General features: G+C 35.4%; 1 protein-coding gene and 1 pseudogene across 1 annotated transcript in view; one reads left to right on the top strand and one right to left on the bottom strand.

Annotated features, from left to right (window-relative positions):
* The window catches only part of LOC112504465 (probable LRR receptor-like serine/threonine-protein kinase At1g53430), a 15126-nt gene extending 2368 nt beyond the window's left edge, over positions 1 to 12758 (top strand). Inside the window, exons 2-24 of the mRNA XM_025108407.1 lie at positions 397 to 580; positions 1672 to 1743; positions 1970 to 2038; positions 2120 to 2191; positions 2271 to 2342; positions 2989 to 3060; positions 3165 to 3236; positions 3309 to 3380; positions 3498 to 3572; positions 3677 to 3748; positions 4733 to 4807; positions 4913 to 4981; positions 5116 to 5184; positions 5265 to 5306; positions 5390 to 5439; positions 5513 to 5865; positions 5947 to 6142; positions 6234 to 6365; positions 6462 to 6580; positions 6685 to 6895; positions 6974 to 7211; positions 7307 to 7457; positions 12090 to 12758. Coding sequence (XP_024964175.1) covers positions 397 to 580; positions 1672 to 1743; positions 1970 to 2038; positions 2120 to 2191; positions 2271 to 2342; positions 2989 to 3060; positions 3165 to 3236; positions 3309 to 3380; positions 3498 to 3572; positions 3677 to 3748; positions 4733 to 4807; positions 4913 to 4981; positions 5116 to 5184; positions 5265 to 5306; positions 5390 to 5439; positions 5513 to 5865; positions 5947 to 6142; positions 6234 to 6365; positions 6462 to 6580; positions 6685 to 6895; positions 6974 to 7211; positions 7307 to 7457; positions 12090 to 12482 — 2930 coding nt within the window. The 3' untranslated portion in view covers positions 12483 to 12758. The remainder of the gene's footprint in view (positions 1 to 396; positions 581 to 1671; positions 1744 to 1969; positions 2039 to 2119; positions 2192 to 2270; positions 2343 to 2988; positions 3061 to 3164; positions 3237 to 3308; positions 3381 to 3497; positions 3573 to 3676; positions 3749 to 4732; positions 4808 to 4912; positions 4982 to 5115; positions 5185 to 5264; positions 5307 to 5389; positions 5440 to 5512; positions 5866 to 5946; positions 6143 to 6233; positions 6366 to 6461; positions 6581 to 6684; positions 6896 to 6973; positions 7212 to 7306; positions 7458 to 12089) is intronic.
* Positions 1 to 16687, bottom strand: part of LOC112504472 — a 77241-nt pseudogene that overhangs the window by 36644 nt on the left and 23910 nt on the right.

Raw genomic sequence — 16687 nt, 5'->3', positions numbered from 1 at the left:
TATATATATATATATGTATATATATATATGTGTGTGTGTGTGTATGTATATATATGTATAGAGAACGTTTCAAATGCAACACATCACAATTGTACAACCAATACAACCCAATCTGTGATAAGGGCTGCCCCTCTTGACCCCATCCGCTGGCACGACCCCCTTTGAGTCTTGACCCCCGCCTTGATCCGAGGTGATAGAGGCAGCATTAGTGATTGTGCACTCCGCACTTCCTAACATTGTTTCCTTATCACTCTATCCATCTCAAGTAAATCATAATTACATAAAAAAAATAGTTGATGGATATTTTAAGCTTATTAAAATGATCAATATTAATAATTGTTCATGACATGAAATCTGTTATGCTAATTCCTTTATTTCTTTTCCTTTTTGTCACAGTCAAAACTCTGGGTTTGATAGCCTCAAAGCTACAATATACAGGTTGGCGTCTTGCTAATACAGATTCATGCAACACAGGTCATGGGCTTAATCAGATAATTTCCCGGAGGAAAGGAGGGCTTATTTCAGTTGGTAGCAATGTAACTTGCAACTGTAGCAGCACTCTTTGCCACGTAACAAACATGTATGGATCTACCTCTTTTTATATATATAGGGTTGGGTTCACGTGAGAACAAGAGTTTTTCATGAGACTCGCAAGACTAATTTATGTTCATTGATCAACTTTATAAACTAATGATTTAATGGTCTAAAGTTCACTCATGAACTTTGGTAAAAGAAATGGAACAATCAAAGTTCATACGATGAAACCTAAATCAAAACCATGAATGCATCAAACCAATTTCCAAATATGAAACCCACTTATTTTAGGGATAAATGGAATTGTAATTATCTTCCAAAACTACGACACAATTTGTTCCAAAATTACCCTTGACTTAATTCCATTTGACTTTAATTCCATTTAATATATTTTTTTAATCAATTTATAATCTCTCATTTAATCATAACTGTTGATTAAAAAAATAAACGGCTCAGATAAGTTTGTAAAGTTAAAAACAATGCATTGGTTAACAAAAGAATATATATATATATATATATATATCTCTCTCTCTCTCTCTATGTGTGTGTATATAGGGTTGGATTCACGTGAGACTAGCCTGTTTTCATGAGACTCGTGAAACCACTCTTTTTTACACTTGAAACTTCACAGCAAAACGTTGTGAAAGTAAAAAAAAAAGTTGAACGTTCACAACAAATACACTTTGAGGGTTACCTTCACAGCGTTTTGCTGTGAAGTTTTGAGTGTAAAAAAGTGGTCTCACGGATCTCAAAAAACAAGTTGGTCTCACGTGATCCCAAGTCTCTCTCTATATATATGTGTGTATATATATATATATATATATATATATATATATATATTCTTTTATGAACCAAAATGATAGTTGATGAGTGAAAACTACTGATTGAATCTTATTATTCAACTTAGTTGGAACCATGTTGGATAATAAGAATAGTGTCATATTGTACTTGGTTTCCTACTTCATATTTCCACCAACAATTATCCTTGTCAGTGGAATTACAGATTTCATTGATTTGTCATATATAATTATATATTACCTAGAAAATATCACCTTCTATCTAATTACAATGGTTTCCTGTCCATTATAGCGCTAATCAGTGTTTTGGATATCTTTCCATACTTGTATTAAATTGCAGCCAGTTAAAAGCACTCAATTTGACAGGAGTTCTACCTGAAGAATTTGCGGATCTCACTTTTCTACAAGAAATGTAAGGGGACCATCAAACTTTCATTATGTTGAAAGAAGCATACATTTTTATGCATATAGTCAAAAGTAGCTTCTTACTTTCAATTTTTATTACCACATTCAGTTTCTATGCTGCAATGTATTTACTTTAATGAAAAAGCATGTTGTGTTATATTCTACATCTTCATTTTTGTTGAATGGATGGTTATTGGAAAATGACACTAAGTAAGTTTTGTACTGTAACACAGAGATCTGTCCCAAAACTATGTCAATGGCACTATTCCTACACGTTTTGGTCAGCTTCCTCTTAGAATTTTGTAAGATTTACTCTGCATCAATTTTCTCAATCTTTCACCTTAGCTCTATGAATGTACTTCTTGACACTTTATTTTCCACAGAAGTCTTTTGGGGAACCGCATCAGTGGTCCCATACCCGAAGAAATAGGTGATATTTCTACCCTTGAGGAGCTGTAAGTAAAGATCCTTACCTGACAAGTCAGTCATCAATGGGACCAGTCATTGTTCTAACGATTTTGACCTGTACAACAGGATCTTGGAAGACAATTTGCTTCAAGGACCACTTCCTCCAAACCTTGGGCGTTTGACTCGATTGAGAAGATTGTAAGATTACTTGACCTTGCTCCGTTTACCCTTTAAAGTTCCACCTTCTAATCCGACAACACAAAGTTATATAACAAGAGATCAACCGTTAATAAAAATCAAAGACACTTGGCCTCTGTCAGAAAAAGTGATTGCCATTAATCCCAATTATTTGTGAACGGAAGCAGAAACACATGCATACATAATTCAAGTACATCATGTTTTATGGCAGTAATCTGCTGCTACAGCACCAATAGTTTGAACTTTAATATTCTCATGTATGGCCCTATATAGACTGCTTTGGCTGGTCAACGAAGTTATGTTTATTTGTTTACCCACTAATGGGTTAGAGATTGATGTTTCACTTTTGGTGCTTATCAATTAAATATGCATGATGGTCGGAACCATTACCAAATGCTTACATAGCCTTGTTGCTCCAGGTGTTGCTTATTTTATCCCAACATAAGGGATTTCATGTTCATCTTCACATACTTTTATGTTGATACTGCTTTTTAGTTGATCCCAGTATGTATTTAGGTTTTTAGAATCTGAGTTACTCGTATTAGTTTTAATTTTTGCGTTATGTATTTGGGTGTTCGACTTTTGTTAGTACTTTTATATTGTTGACATCTTTTTGTTTTCCACAATGAACGGTTTTTTCATGCAGCTTTCTTGATGGAAATAACCTTAATGGAACCATACCTGTCTCGTTTGGTAATCTGATCAATATAGAAGATTTGTAAGTCATAAAGATCTTTGCTTTATTTTTTTGACTTGGCAAGTAAAGTAGCAATCCATCCAATATTTTATCAAATTCTTGAATTTTCTGTACATTTCTTGCAGTAGGATGGATGGGAATAGATTATCTGGGAGAATACCTGATTTTATCGGAAACTGGACAAGAATCAAGGCACTGTGAGTATTCTTTTTACTTTCTTTATCGATGGTTTAACTTCTAAAATTTTGATCATATAATTTATTGTGTAGTTATTTGCAAGGAACATCAATGGAGGGACCGATTCCTTCTACAATATCTTTGTTGAAAAATTTGACCGAAATGTGCGCACATTACCAAGTCTCCATTCATTTTTTTTTAAGTTTTTGGTCAATAAAATGGGTGGTAATATTAGCTTTGATCCCTGAACTTATTTTATATACATGCATTATGGTTCTCAGGAGGATCTCTGATTTAGCTGGATCATCGAGCATGGGATTTCCTAATCTGCAAGATATGATAGGAATGCAGAGATTGTGAGTTGTTTACATAATTGCGTGATAAAAAGAATCAAAAGTAATGAGTTAATTTTGTACATAAAGTTGACCTTATAAGTTTGTTCTAAATAATTTTGTTGCAGGACCCTAAGAAATTGTTTGCTTACTGGCCAAATACCAAACTACATTGGACAGATGCGTAGTTTGAAGAACTTGTAAGTCAGTTGCTACTATTCTTATTAACTGTTAAGACAAAGATCATTGGTGTTTTGAGTTACGATGGAATAGGATATACATCACATATCCTAGAGGAAGTAAAGACTCTGGGTTTCCGAGAAGCCACAGCTGCATCCATTTCATTAGGAATTAAGGATCCGTGTTTCTTTCTGTAGTTTTATCTATACATATGGGATTTACATGAACAATTTTATAGTTATATCGAATTTACATTAATAACTTCTTAGTTTTATCTCTAAATATGGAGTTTACTTGAATAATTCCAGGCCCATGATGATGAAAAATTATGCAAGTTTTCTCAAAATCCTCCAACAAAAGAACCAACATATGCCCTTCTCCTTGTGAACTTCTTGTTGACATAAAACTTATTTAGTCTTTGCTTTCTTCAGTATCATGATCAAAGCATGTGCTTCCTCAATGGTTAACCACTTAATCCAGTGTGTAGTCAAATGAAATAATGAAGTACTAAGCATATACAAAACTCTCAACATTCTTTTTTTTTAATTTTTACATCATCTATGTGTGATGGAGTAGAGAAGTTAAGAGTTCATCGGTTGTATTTGTAAGCTGATCCAAAAAAGGAAACACTCTGTTGTCCATGCAGTATTAGTACTCTCCTGGTACGGTTTTCCCCCTTACACGAAATATTTTTTGAACTTTTGTTTCCATCCATTGCTTGTAAAGCATTCTTAACATGTCTCTTATAGCTTATATACCTTTGCACTTGGTTTCCAATGATACCTTCCATTTGGGTGGAGTTAACTTCATCTTCTGAGCATTTGGAGCTTTTCCCTATATTTGTTAACTTAAGTAGAACAACTTATAATTTTATATTTTATCAGTTTATTTTGACACGATATTATATATTCGTTGAGTTTGCATGATCCACACTATATATATATATATATATATATATATATATAAGCTCAAGGAAATATTCACTTGAGTTGTTTCTTTTGCAGGGATCTGAGCTTCAACAGGCTGAATGGTCCAATACCCAACGAAATAGAGACATTAGGCTTTCCCTCCGGCTCCATGTATGCAACTACTTATAAGATGCTAACATTTTCAAATTTTATCTTACATCCCTTGCCTATTTGGATTTTTTGGTAAAATTTGAAATAGTTAATACGTTGATGTAGGTTTCTAAATAACAACTTACTATCTGGAGAGATTCCTCAATGGATATTTCAGAAAGAAGATGTCAAGATGTAAGTGATTCCCCTTGATTATTAGTCTTCTACTACATGTTTACATGAATGGTGATCATATTATAGAGATGACTTATTACTATGATCTCTTACATTAGGCCATTATGATTGTTGTTTTTTAATTTTTTTTGCAGTGACTTGTCTTACAACAATTTTACTCGTATATCTTCATCTTCATCACAGCTCTGTCAGACATCTAACTTGTAAGTTTCTGTAATCCTACCCTCTACTATATTAGAACACTACTTTTTTTGTTCGCTTATCATTGGTACCTTTACCACAGGACTTTAGTTTCATCCCTTTCATCTTCAGCCTCAAACAACACGTATGTCTCCATTACCAACCTATACACACGCACACTTTTGTATGGTTTACAATGATGTGATTTGACATGAATTAATCTTGTAGAGATGCATGGTGTTTGAAAGACAAAATTACATGCAGTGGAAATCCCGATCGTAAGTGTACACAAATAAGCACTCCCTTTAGGTTAATTATTGTATCTTTTCACAAATGCATCTTACATTGCAGGTCATTCCTTATTTATTAATTGTGGTGGACCCACAATAAAATTCAAAGGAAACGAATATAAAGCAGATTCGAGTTATGAGGGATACTTTCATTCTTATGATGAGAGATGGGCTTATAGCACCAATGGTGTTTTCACGGGGGATGATGATGCTCCATTTATGACAAACACAATGAATGTTAGAGGTGGAGATATATATAAAACAGCTCGCCTTTCTCCCGCTTCACTCCGGTACTATGGACTGTGTTTGCGGAAGGGGAGTTATAAAGTGATCCTCCACTTTGCTGAAATAGGTTTTTCTGATAACATGACATTTGCTGGTGTAGGAAGACGCTTTTTTGATGTATCAGTTCAAGTAAGTGACATGCCAGTTTTTGTTTAGATTGTATATTTCAATTGGAAGATTAGTTACAAACTTAATTTGTTTTTCTTGTAGGGGGTTCTGAGAATCAAAGACTTCAACATCATGGAAAAAGCTACCAGTACTCACAATGGCACCTTCTTAGAGTTTGAGGTTTATGTTAATGGTAGCACCCTAGATATTCACTTATACTGGGCAGGTAAGGGGACTACTTTTGAGCCTGCTCGAGGTGTATATGGACCTCTTATATCTGCTATCGCAATAACACCAAGTTAGTAAAAAATTTCTACCACATGTTCCATTTTCAATGTTCTCTCACTATAAGAGCACGTATAAAATCTACTTATTCATCCTTCTTCCAGACTATGATGTTAGTACCGGACTCACTGCTGGAGCTATAGCTGGAATTGTGATTGGTTCATGCATAGTTATCATGCTAATTTTAGCTCTACTTTGGAAGAAAGGTTATCTAGGAGGAGATAAAGTAGATAAAGGTAAGAATATAAGAGATTGAATATTAGTTGCCTCTTGTCATGTTTTTCATTGTTGTTTTGAATCCTAGTTACTTTTAACGACCATCCTTGTCACAGAGCTCCGAGCACCTGAATTACAGACGGATTATTTTAGCATGCGACAAATCAAATCTGCTACTCATAACTTTGATTCTGCAAATAAGATTGGTGAAGGAGGCTTTGGACCTGTATATAAGGTAGTTTCTCGTAAACATTATCATTTTCAATGTGTTCTTTTAATTGTTTGCTTTTATTTTTGAAGTGATTATATAAAAGTTTTCCTATTTTGTTTCATTTGCAGGGTATACTTACGGATGGTTCTGAGATTGCTGTTAAGAAACTCTCCGCAAGATCAAAACAGGGAAACCGTGAATTTGTCACTGAGATAGGTATGATATCTGCTTTGCAGCATCCAAATCTTGTTAAGCTTTATGGCTGTTGCATTGAAGGAAAGGAGTTATTGCTGGTATATGAATACCTGGAAAATAACAGCCTCGCACGAGCCCTTTTTGGTAATTACTTCACCAACCCACTATTTAGCAGTTGTATATCTATTTAAGATAAAATTTACAACATGTCATTCTATATAGGTCATGAGGACCAGAAGCTTAATTTGGACTGGCCCACAAGAAAGAAGATATGTATGGGGATAGCACGGGGCTTAGCCTATCTCCATGAGGAATCAAGGTTGAAAATAGTTCATAGAGATATAAAGGCCACCAATGTGCTTCTTGACAGAGATTTTAACGCTAAGATATCGGACTTTGGTCTAGCAAAACTGGATGAAGAAGAGAATACTCATATCAGCACACGAATTGCTGGAACGATGTGGGCTTTCATCGTTTGAATCTTAGAGTCATCTCATATTTTCGATATTGTGTATGTATTCATTTGTCTGAGACGTTTATGTTGTGAAATTGTAGAGGGTACATGGCTCCAGAATATGCAATGAGAGGATACTTGACAGATAAAGCAGATGTTTACAGCTTCGGAGTTGTTGCATTAGAGATTGTCAGTGGGAAAAGTAACACAAACTACAGGCCAAAGGAGGGGTCTGTCTACCTTCTTGATTGGGTAAGTTCAATCTTTCAAACTATTTTATCATTTCTGAATATTTGAGAAACCTCACATGTATATGAGTTAACCAAGAGGATGAAAATCTCATCTGCAGCAATTTGACCAGCATTTTTGTGTAGTTGATTGCTTATAGGAATGTATATTGGGGGATGGGTTGGGGGATATGGTGGTTTGGTTGGAGGGTCGAGTGTCTTCACCTAAGTGTGGGGAATCTTTTAATAGAACTAAGGAGGTTCTTTGGTAGGGAAAGTGTTATATGTGCTTTTTTGCTAAGTAGGCTTCTTCAAAACCAAACCAAACAAGCCTTCTATATTCACTATAATATATCCCGAACAGAGGTAAGGTCAAGGGATGGTAGGATATGCAGACCTTAACTCAAGAGGCCGAGAGGTTGTTTCCATGAAAACCACCAACTAGCAAAGAAAAAACAAAAAAAAAAATAGGGAACAAGTGTACCAACTAGTGAAGTGTGTGTAAACAAGCAACATGTATGTTGTGTAAGAAACTTGATATTGTGGTTTCAATCACTTGGATAAATTCTTGGATCGTCTATCAACTGCACTTTACAAATACTAGATTTCAACCCTTTACAACCTTAGGCTACACGAAAAAAGTATTGGTATAATCCAAGAGTTCACTCTCGTTTCTAAGGCAGAAAAAACTTGAATATATCACCCCAGATTAAACGTTTTATGAGAGATCAATGGCTATAGGCTAGTTAGGCAGTTAGTAGATAATTGCACAACTTTATGTGGATAAGGTCGAAGCGAGTTAGAGGCAACTCGTAGGTTATGATTCAGAAGGCAACTCAGAGGCTCTAGTTAAAAGGCAACTCAGAGTCTCCGAGTCATAACTCTTCACAATCAGAATCTTCTAAAGCATACTTAGTGGCTTCTAATTCCATACATTATCTCCAATACCAAATTTCTAACTAAAGTTAAAAATAGTTCTAATCTTCCTTGGACCCCACATGGGTTGATGCCTGTAGGACCCTGCAAGGGGTCTTTTGACCCCACTTTCTAACAATATAAGGTGATAGGGGAAATATTTATAAGTGTGCACTTCACACTCCTAGGTAACGTTATGTATGTCACGTCACCTAGTCGATCCCTTGTAAATCACAGTTACACCAAAATTCTTGATGACACCAAAATCACCAACATGTTACAATGAAACAAACTTGTAAAGCAAGAGGAACGCTTCGTCTGGCAAAGAGTATAACAAATATTGGCATATTTACAAAAACATGGAATACTAAGGCCAAGGGAAAGTAAAGGGTCCCGTAAGTAAATGCATAAATAAAAATATAGAAGGTGGGAAAAACTAAAACTCTCCTCTTTCTAACATAGGACCACTGGCCACCTATATCATAACATACCCTGTTTTTTCTCCATACCCCTTCCAGCTTTCCATGTTAGTTATATATCCCCCTAGTGTTTGCTACCCTAGTTCTTGCGTCTCCCAGAGCTCATAAGGTTGTCATGTCCATCCTCACCTGATCCTCCTACATTTTCCTCGGTCTGCCCCTCTTCCTCACCCCCTTGACCATCATAATCTGTATCCTCCTAATATTGTCGTTATTGGTCTCGTGCAAGCATGTTCAAACCACCGGATCTTCCCTCTCTTAATTATCTGTGATTGGCACAACCCCCAACTTTCCCCTAAGACCTCATTTGGTCATGTCCAACCTGGTCTAACCCAAGGTTTTAAACTACGGAAACGCGAGGTGTATGCTTCAAGGCGACCCAAGGCGTAAGCCACAAGGTGGAAAACAAAATTAATTCAAAATATATGTATATACACTAATATACACTTATACATAGGATTGTATACTCAACTCACAAAATAATATATACATTTAAACGTGTTTCTTGTTTATTAACATATGTGTGTATATATCCAAGTGGAGGTTCAAACGAGAACACCTCCATTTTACTAAAACATGACAACACCCTTATTATATGTGATAATACACGTGAGGGGACTGGTCGAACATGTGCGGACAACTTGGCCCAAGATATAGGTCGTGCTAAAACTCATATCACATTAAGAACACCCTTATCCCATGGGGTAATACACGTGATGTGTCCTACTAGTGTGCGGGCAACTTGGCCCGCAACCTAGATTGTGGCAAAGGTTTCCCTCATCTCTGATTCAATATCACATGTGTATGATATATGATGGACTATAGTATCACATGTGATTGACTATATTAAAAGAGTGTTCTTGTATTTTCATAAAATGAATGTGTTCTCGTTTGAACTCTTCCCTATATATTTACATACTATTTTTATACAAATAAAATAGACTAACAAAAAATATATGTATTAGTATAAGTTACAAGTCCAAATGCATAAGTAAATTGATGTATTTCGGGAGAAGAAAAATATATATAGATAACTTTTGTTCCCGCAAGTGGGAGAAAAAAATTATATGCATACATACATATATACATATATATATATATATATATATGTGTGTGTGTGTGTGTGTGTTTATGATTGTGTGAGAGATGGAGAATAAAGCACATCGAAATAGTGTCGTTGATATTTGACTTTAGTGGATATCGCTATCTACTCTTTAGACATATTGGTTGTCCTAAGGATGACGCTGAAGAACTCCATCAACGACTGTACACCCACCTCCCTCAGACAAATCAACACCTCGATAAGGATCTTGTCCAAACTTATGACCTTACCCTTGCCCGTCTTCTTTAGATCCCCTTCTAATTCCCCTATATTGAGTCTTCTACAAAAACAATGATTTCTTGGTGATCGTCGTCCCTCTACTTCATCAACAGAACTCTCTCTTTCCCTTGCCTTGTTAAATAATTACAAAACTAATTACGCCAATCTCACCTTATTGTTGTGCTTTATATTTGTGAGATCTTAGAATAAGCAACCAAAAGATGACAAATCTAACATTAGTGTGTATATATGTAACTATAAGTCAAGAACTATAAATGATAACAAATATTTCAACCACCACTAAGCATATATATGATAAACAATAGGAACTAAAGGGTCATTTGGTTCATGGAATTCGAAGAGATTTGATAGAATTGGAATGGCAAATTTCTTTGACCAGATTTCAATTCCTTTGTTTGGTTCATTCTTGAAATGGAGGGAATCCTTCAAATTCCATTAGATTCCACAAATTAATGAATTCATCATTCCTTGGTATAATGGAAGGAATTGAATTTCATCACCACCCTCCACGACCATGATACTATTGTTCGTGATGCCCCACCCTTAGCCCCCCACCACCACCACACCACTACTGTCGTCGCCACCCACCCCCACTCACCCACCCGCCCGCCCTACCTCACCACTAACCACCATACCACTACTGTTGTCATCACATCCACCCACCCCCAGTCACTCACTGCACATCCCAACTACCACCATGTTACTACCGTTACTGTCACGCCCCTAACCTAACCCCTATGCCCCTAACCTAAGCCCCACCACCAAAGCATTATTGTCGTTGTTATAACTGCCACTGACCTCCAACCCACCACTAACCACCATGTCACTACTGTCACCGTCATACCCACCCATTCCTAACTACCCGACCACCATCCCACCACTATCGTCACAGCTACCACCCTACCCCGACCCCAGCCCTTACCTTACCCTACTCCAACCCAACACTAACCACCACTCTATAATTATGACGACGACAGTAGTGACATGGTGGTTGATAGGGTGTGAGTGGGGCGATGGGTGTGATAGTCCAAAGACGTTTGTTCCAATTCTTTTGAGAGATTTCATTCAAATTCCTACCAACCAAACGCGTGGTCAAATTCCATTTCAATTCCTTCAAAGTCAAATTTCTTTGATGCATTCCAATTCCATCAAATCTCATTATGTGAACCAAACACCCCCTAACTTACAATTTACAAGAACATAGGGTAGAGTCTGAATCAGATTGAGGACTTATGGACGTCCATCTAGAGGGCTCAACAATCCATTCAAGTAGGTGAACTTGAACCCGCCAAATCTAACCATGCTTCAATTATCAGATGATGATGAAGAAAATGAACCCAATAAATCTGTATCTTTTTATCTGCCAAAAATCTAGAAAAAGAACTTGATATTCTTACTTTTCTTCTTTCAACCAAAAGTATCCAAGGACATATGCGACTCCCTGAGGGAGTTCACTTGTCTCTCTATCCTCTTGAAACCTGCAAAAACTTCCCAATATGTTACATTTAATATGTATATGTAATGCCCAATCATGCCCAACACTTACACTGAGCCCATCCATGGGACTTGGCCCAATTTGTTAAGGATGGGAGAGAAAATATAAGGCAAACAAGTTTTTGTTATTTGGTCTATATGATCCAAACAAGTGCCAATAATATTTTTCTTAGTAAACCTTTTTTGCAAGCTTGAGGGGTCTTTCAGGGAATTGCCTATTTGTCTCTAGAGAAAGGATAAGGTCTCCTTACATTTTATCCCTCCTAGACCCCACCTCTGGGAGGGATATACTGAGTTTGGTTGGTTTGGGCTCCCTTCTCCTTTGAGCTAGCTTGTGGGAGTGAGTTCCACTTGAGCTTTTTTATCAAAACTGTCAATGCACCCTAAAAAGGGACATAATTGATAACTTTTATTTTGGTTTGTGAAGACATATGTCCTAGAAGAACAAGGGAGTCTTTTGGAACTAGTGGACCCTAGTCTTGGTTTGGAATACCCAAAAGAAGAGGCAATGATGATGTTGAGCTTGGCTCTACTATGCACCAATCCATCTCCCACCCTTAGGCCACTCATGTCATCCGTGGTCAAAATGCTCGAAGGTAAAATCCCTGTCCAGCCACTGGTCGTCAAAAGAGCTGCAAGGAACCCAGATATGAGGTTCAAAGACTTCGACTTGGTATCGCACGACAATCAGACACAAGTCTCCACCATCTCGACAGAAAGCCTAGGGCTGAGGAGCCTGTCGACGGATTCATCACTTTATAAGGATCACGAAAGTTCAGAAATGAAGCTTCTTACTGATCTTTATGGCATTAGTATTTAAGACAGTAAGGTAAAAGAAGGTGGTGACTCTTACCCTGCAAACCCATTAAGCCTTTGGTACATGGTCCCTTACTTTATTTCACCTTTTATATCTATGAATTATTGAAATCCTTGTGTTTAAGTTTTAATTAGGCGATGGGTTTTAGCAAAAGTTTGATCACTTTTTTTTTTGTATCCCTAAATATTGTAGTATTTCTGTAATGACTAGTTGCAATAAGAATTGCAAATATTAAATTGAGTATAGCATGTAAAACCAAGTAAATTATGGTGAATAAATTCATTTCATTGCATAATACAATGGTCAATGGCAATGTACTATTTTTATTTATTATTTTTGTACCATGCGATGCAACAAGATACAATATTTTATTAGAAATTGAGAATGAAAAATTAATAGTATAATTTTTCATTTCATTGCATTGCATGCATAATACAATGATAAATGGCAGTGTAAATTTACAAGTTTAATACGTCTTACTAATTTGAAGGCCCGGTACAAAAAAAAAAAAAAACTCTGAAAAAATGATATCGTTGTCAAATTAAAAATTAATTCTTTTTTTTTTATTACTTGTTAAATTCAAAAAATTTACGAATATTTATATATTTTAGATTTAAAGATAAATATGTAATTTATTTTAGTTCTAAATTTCTAATCGTAAGGTTTTTTTTATAAGTATAATGCCTTGTAGCTTAGGGCAACAATCTGATCCAATGACCTCTAAATCAACTTAAAACTACTGTGAAAGTGGTTAGTTTCCAACTTACGTTCTTGTAAGGTTCTACGATTAGCTCTAATACAATTTGTAACATCCTATAGCCCAAAGTAGGCCCACGAATCAACTTTAAAAATCACGTTGAAATTTATTGGCAACTTACAATTTTGAGTTCGTAAAAAGCTCAAAATGTAACTTTTATCTGTATGGGACGACATGTTATAAAATATTATTTAATAGTTTTTGTTTGCTTCTTTTGACGATTTGTCTTAGATTTGAATGTAAGCTCCTTTTCAAAGACGATAAATCATCAAAATGAAATCCATTGAGGATCCATAATACAAATTTCCCGAAGATCTCTACAAAATCCGCAACGGAAAGAAATAAATCTAGTCGAAACTAAGATTCTTATCATAGACTAAACAACCTGAACTTTTAATGCAAGCATAAATTATACCCACTACAAGAAGTCCAGTAATTAAAACCACTTTGATCTCAAAGTTTACAACTTGTCCTTTTTTCATGTTAGCATATTCTAACATGCTACACACCTTAACATATAATAGTCTTGAAAAGTGAGGGTTAGATCGAAAGGTCTACTGAATTTTTTGTAACCCACAATAATATTTGACAACATAAGTTTCAATATGATTTCTCATAGATATATATATATATAGAGAGAGAGAGAGAGAGAGAGAGAGGATCAAACGAGAACATTATCTAAATAAGAGAATACGAAAACAGTCAAATCACATGCGATTTTATATTAACACGCAAAAGGGTGTGCTGGCAAATTTGGCCGCGAATTTAGTTCGCGGGGCAAAGTCGCATGATTTTGTATATAATGTTAGTGTAAAATCAGATGTGATTCGACCGTTTTCAAACTAAATGACCAATTTACATATTAGGCCCTCCAAGAAACAAGCTTTCAAACTAAATGAATCCTGAAGTTCTAAAAATGGCTAAAATAAGAATTTGGGGTATTACAATTAGGTATATCTTAGGTAGTTAAACTACAAAGAAGATAACTAACATTTAGGCAACGAGACATCACATGTTTTATGATAAGTACCAATTTTATACATATTTTAATGTCAGATTTATCTTGCAGATAATGTTAACCGGTCGCTTAAAATACCCCTATTAGTTGAGGTTAACATTTAATTGTTGCTACCTTTCAAATTTTGAAAACAAGACAGTAATTTCATGCTTCTCGTTACCAAGAAACAGCAGTTGCAGCCTGAAGAAAAAGAGACAACAGCCCAACAGTTGCAAGGCCCAAAGCAAGCAACCCTAGCAAACAGCAAGCAACAGCCATCCAACAGCCCGAGAAATGTTCGGGTTTCCGTTCACTAGTTAGGATTGGTGCTTGTTTATTGCTTAAGGCAATTGATAGGTTGAATTTTACGTCCATGACTAGAATCAACTTAATCAATTAGGAACTAATCCATCGAGCTCCTCGTGCTAGTTTAATTATAAGGATAAGCGGAGTGTATGGCACGTGTCGACACCCATGAGCGGTCTAAAATCCATTGAGAAAATGTTTTTATACAAGTCAATGATACATGATTTGTTAAAAAAAAACTAGGTATACTCATCACTAGGATTTATTCACTATTGTTTAAAATCTTAATTTAGTCTTATGCGTCGATTATCAATCATCCAAACTCTCTTTTTTAAGAGTCTGTCACCCTTACTTACCGAATAAGACTTTTCATCCTTATCATCACTCTTACCGGGTAAGATTGGTGAGGAAAACTACCCTGTAAGGGGAAAGCGTTTAGTAAACAGACCTTAAGTATGTATATGACAAACAATAGAAACAAACTTACAATTTGCGGAAACTTGAGGTAGAATCCTGATCAGATTGAGGCCGCCTTCGCAGTGTCATTAGACAGAAATTTGTCCCATTATATATAGAATTTGTAGACGTCTATCTAAAGGATTTAACAATCCAATTTAACTATGTGAACTTGAACCCTGCAAATCAAAACATGCTTCACGATGATGAAGAACAATGAAGAACCCGATAAATCTATATTTATCTGTCTGCCAAAAATATGGAGAAAAAACATTTGGTATTTATACCTTTCTCGTTTCAACACAAAATATAGTTATCCGGGGACACGCACTACTCACCGAGCAAGTATCTCTCTATCATCTTGAAACCTGTAAAAACTATCCATCTTTTGAAATTTAGGCCTTGTTTATTTTTTGAAAAAAAAAATCTTATTAATCTCTTATATCTGATTTGCTTAGAGGTTGGGTCTGTTTGTTTTTTTCAATTTCTCAGAGGCATTTATATTTTATTGTTCCCTTATCTGATAAGAGGTAAACCAACATCTTATTTATCTCGTATTGTTCTCTAAACCTTTAACAACGACGTTTCTCAATCGGTAACCTTAATCGATCATTCATCTCAATTGATCATTACCAAATTGATCCTCACATCTCTCGTTTGGTGTATTTTAATAGGATTTAAATGTGTAAAAGTACCGTTATAATGGCATATTTTCGTTTAAATGAATGTTAATTATGTAATTAAAATGTAAATTTCATAATGATGACAAATAAATACGTGAAATTGTATAAGTTCATACATTATAATTTTCTAATCTGTAAAATAGATAATTTGAACAAATTCAGACAGTAATCAGTTTATAAAAGCAAACAGTCTTATTAATTCATACTTCAGTACAACATGTTATTAATCATAAGTCCAATTAAGACTTCAGAGATATTATCCTCGATAAGACTATCTTCCTCAACTGGTCGACGACATCAATATCCGTGACAAACGAATCATCGACAGTCAAGATCTTGGTTAATTATCCTCGACTAATACTAACGCATGCCTATCTTTGACGACTGTTATCTTTATCATTTATTGCATGTTTTGAAGATTTATGACCAAGAGTCTTCTTATTAATGCATATGTTGTAACCGACGATCAATATTCAGTTACTTCTTCAAGACATGACTCTCATCTCCGTAATGACAATCGAAGACAATCGTTACTTAAGCTAACTATAAATAGGCTCAAGAGCATTCGAAGAGACACGACTACAACGAGAATCACACTAAAAATAAAAAGAAAAAACTGAAATTCATCCGAAGAAATATTCATCGCCAAAGTCATTTCTTACGTTTATGCACGACACGTCGCATTTATCCACGATCTATAATCGTAATCGGTCTTATTAAGGACGACAGCTATGATTGACGTCTATAGTGCATCGACGATATCTACAATCATCCACAATTTTTACCCTCGACGGGGTTTTTCGCATCACCAAAATCTTGTCTTGTTTATTATTTTAGTTGTTTGTCTTCTTCATTATTAACGACTTTAGAATCAAGGACATAATCTGTAACAAACTACAGAGTTTTCGTAAATCTCGATACCAGTTTTTTAGACGTTGAAAAAAAGACATTTTTTTCTTTATTTAAAACTTATTCCAAGATACTTCGTTCAACAGAGCCGACAACTTTG

This window comes from Cynara cardunculus, assembly GCF_001531365.2.
Source record: "Cynara cardunculus var. scolymus isolate 2C chromosome LG 2, CcrdV1, whole genome shotgun sequence".
In the NCBI taxonomy this organism is placed as follows: domain Eukaryota; kingdom Viridiplantae; phylum Streptophyta; class Magnoliopsida; order Asterales; family Asteraceae; genus Cynara; species Cynara cardunculus.
This window is presented reverse-complemented; position numbering and strand designations above follow the sequence as displayed.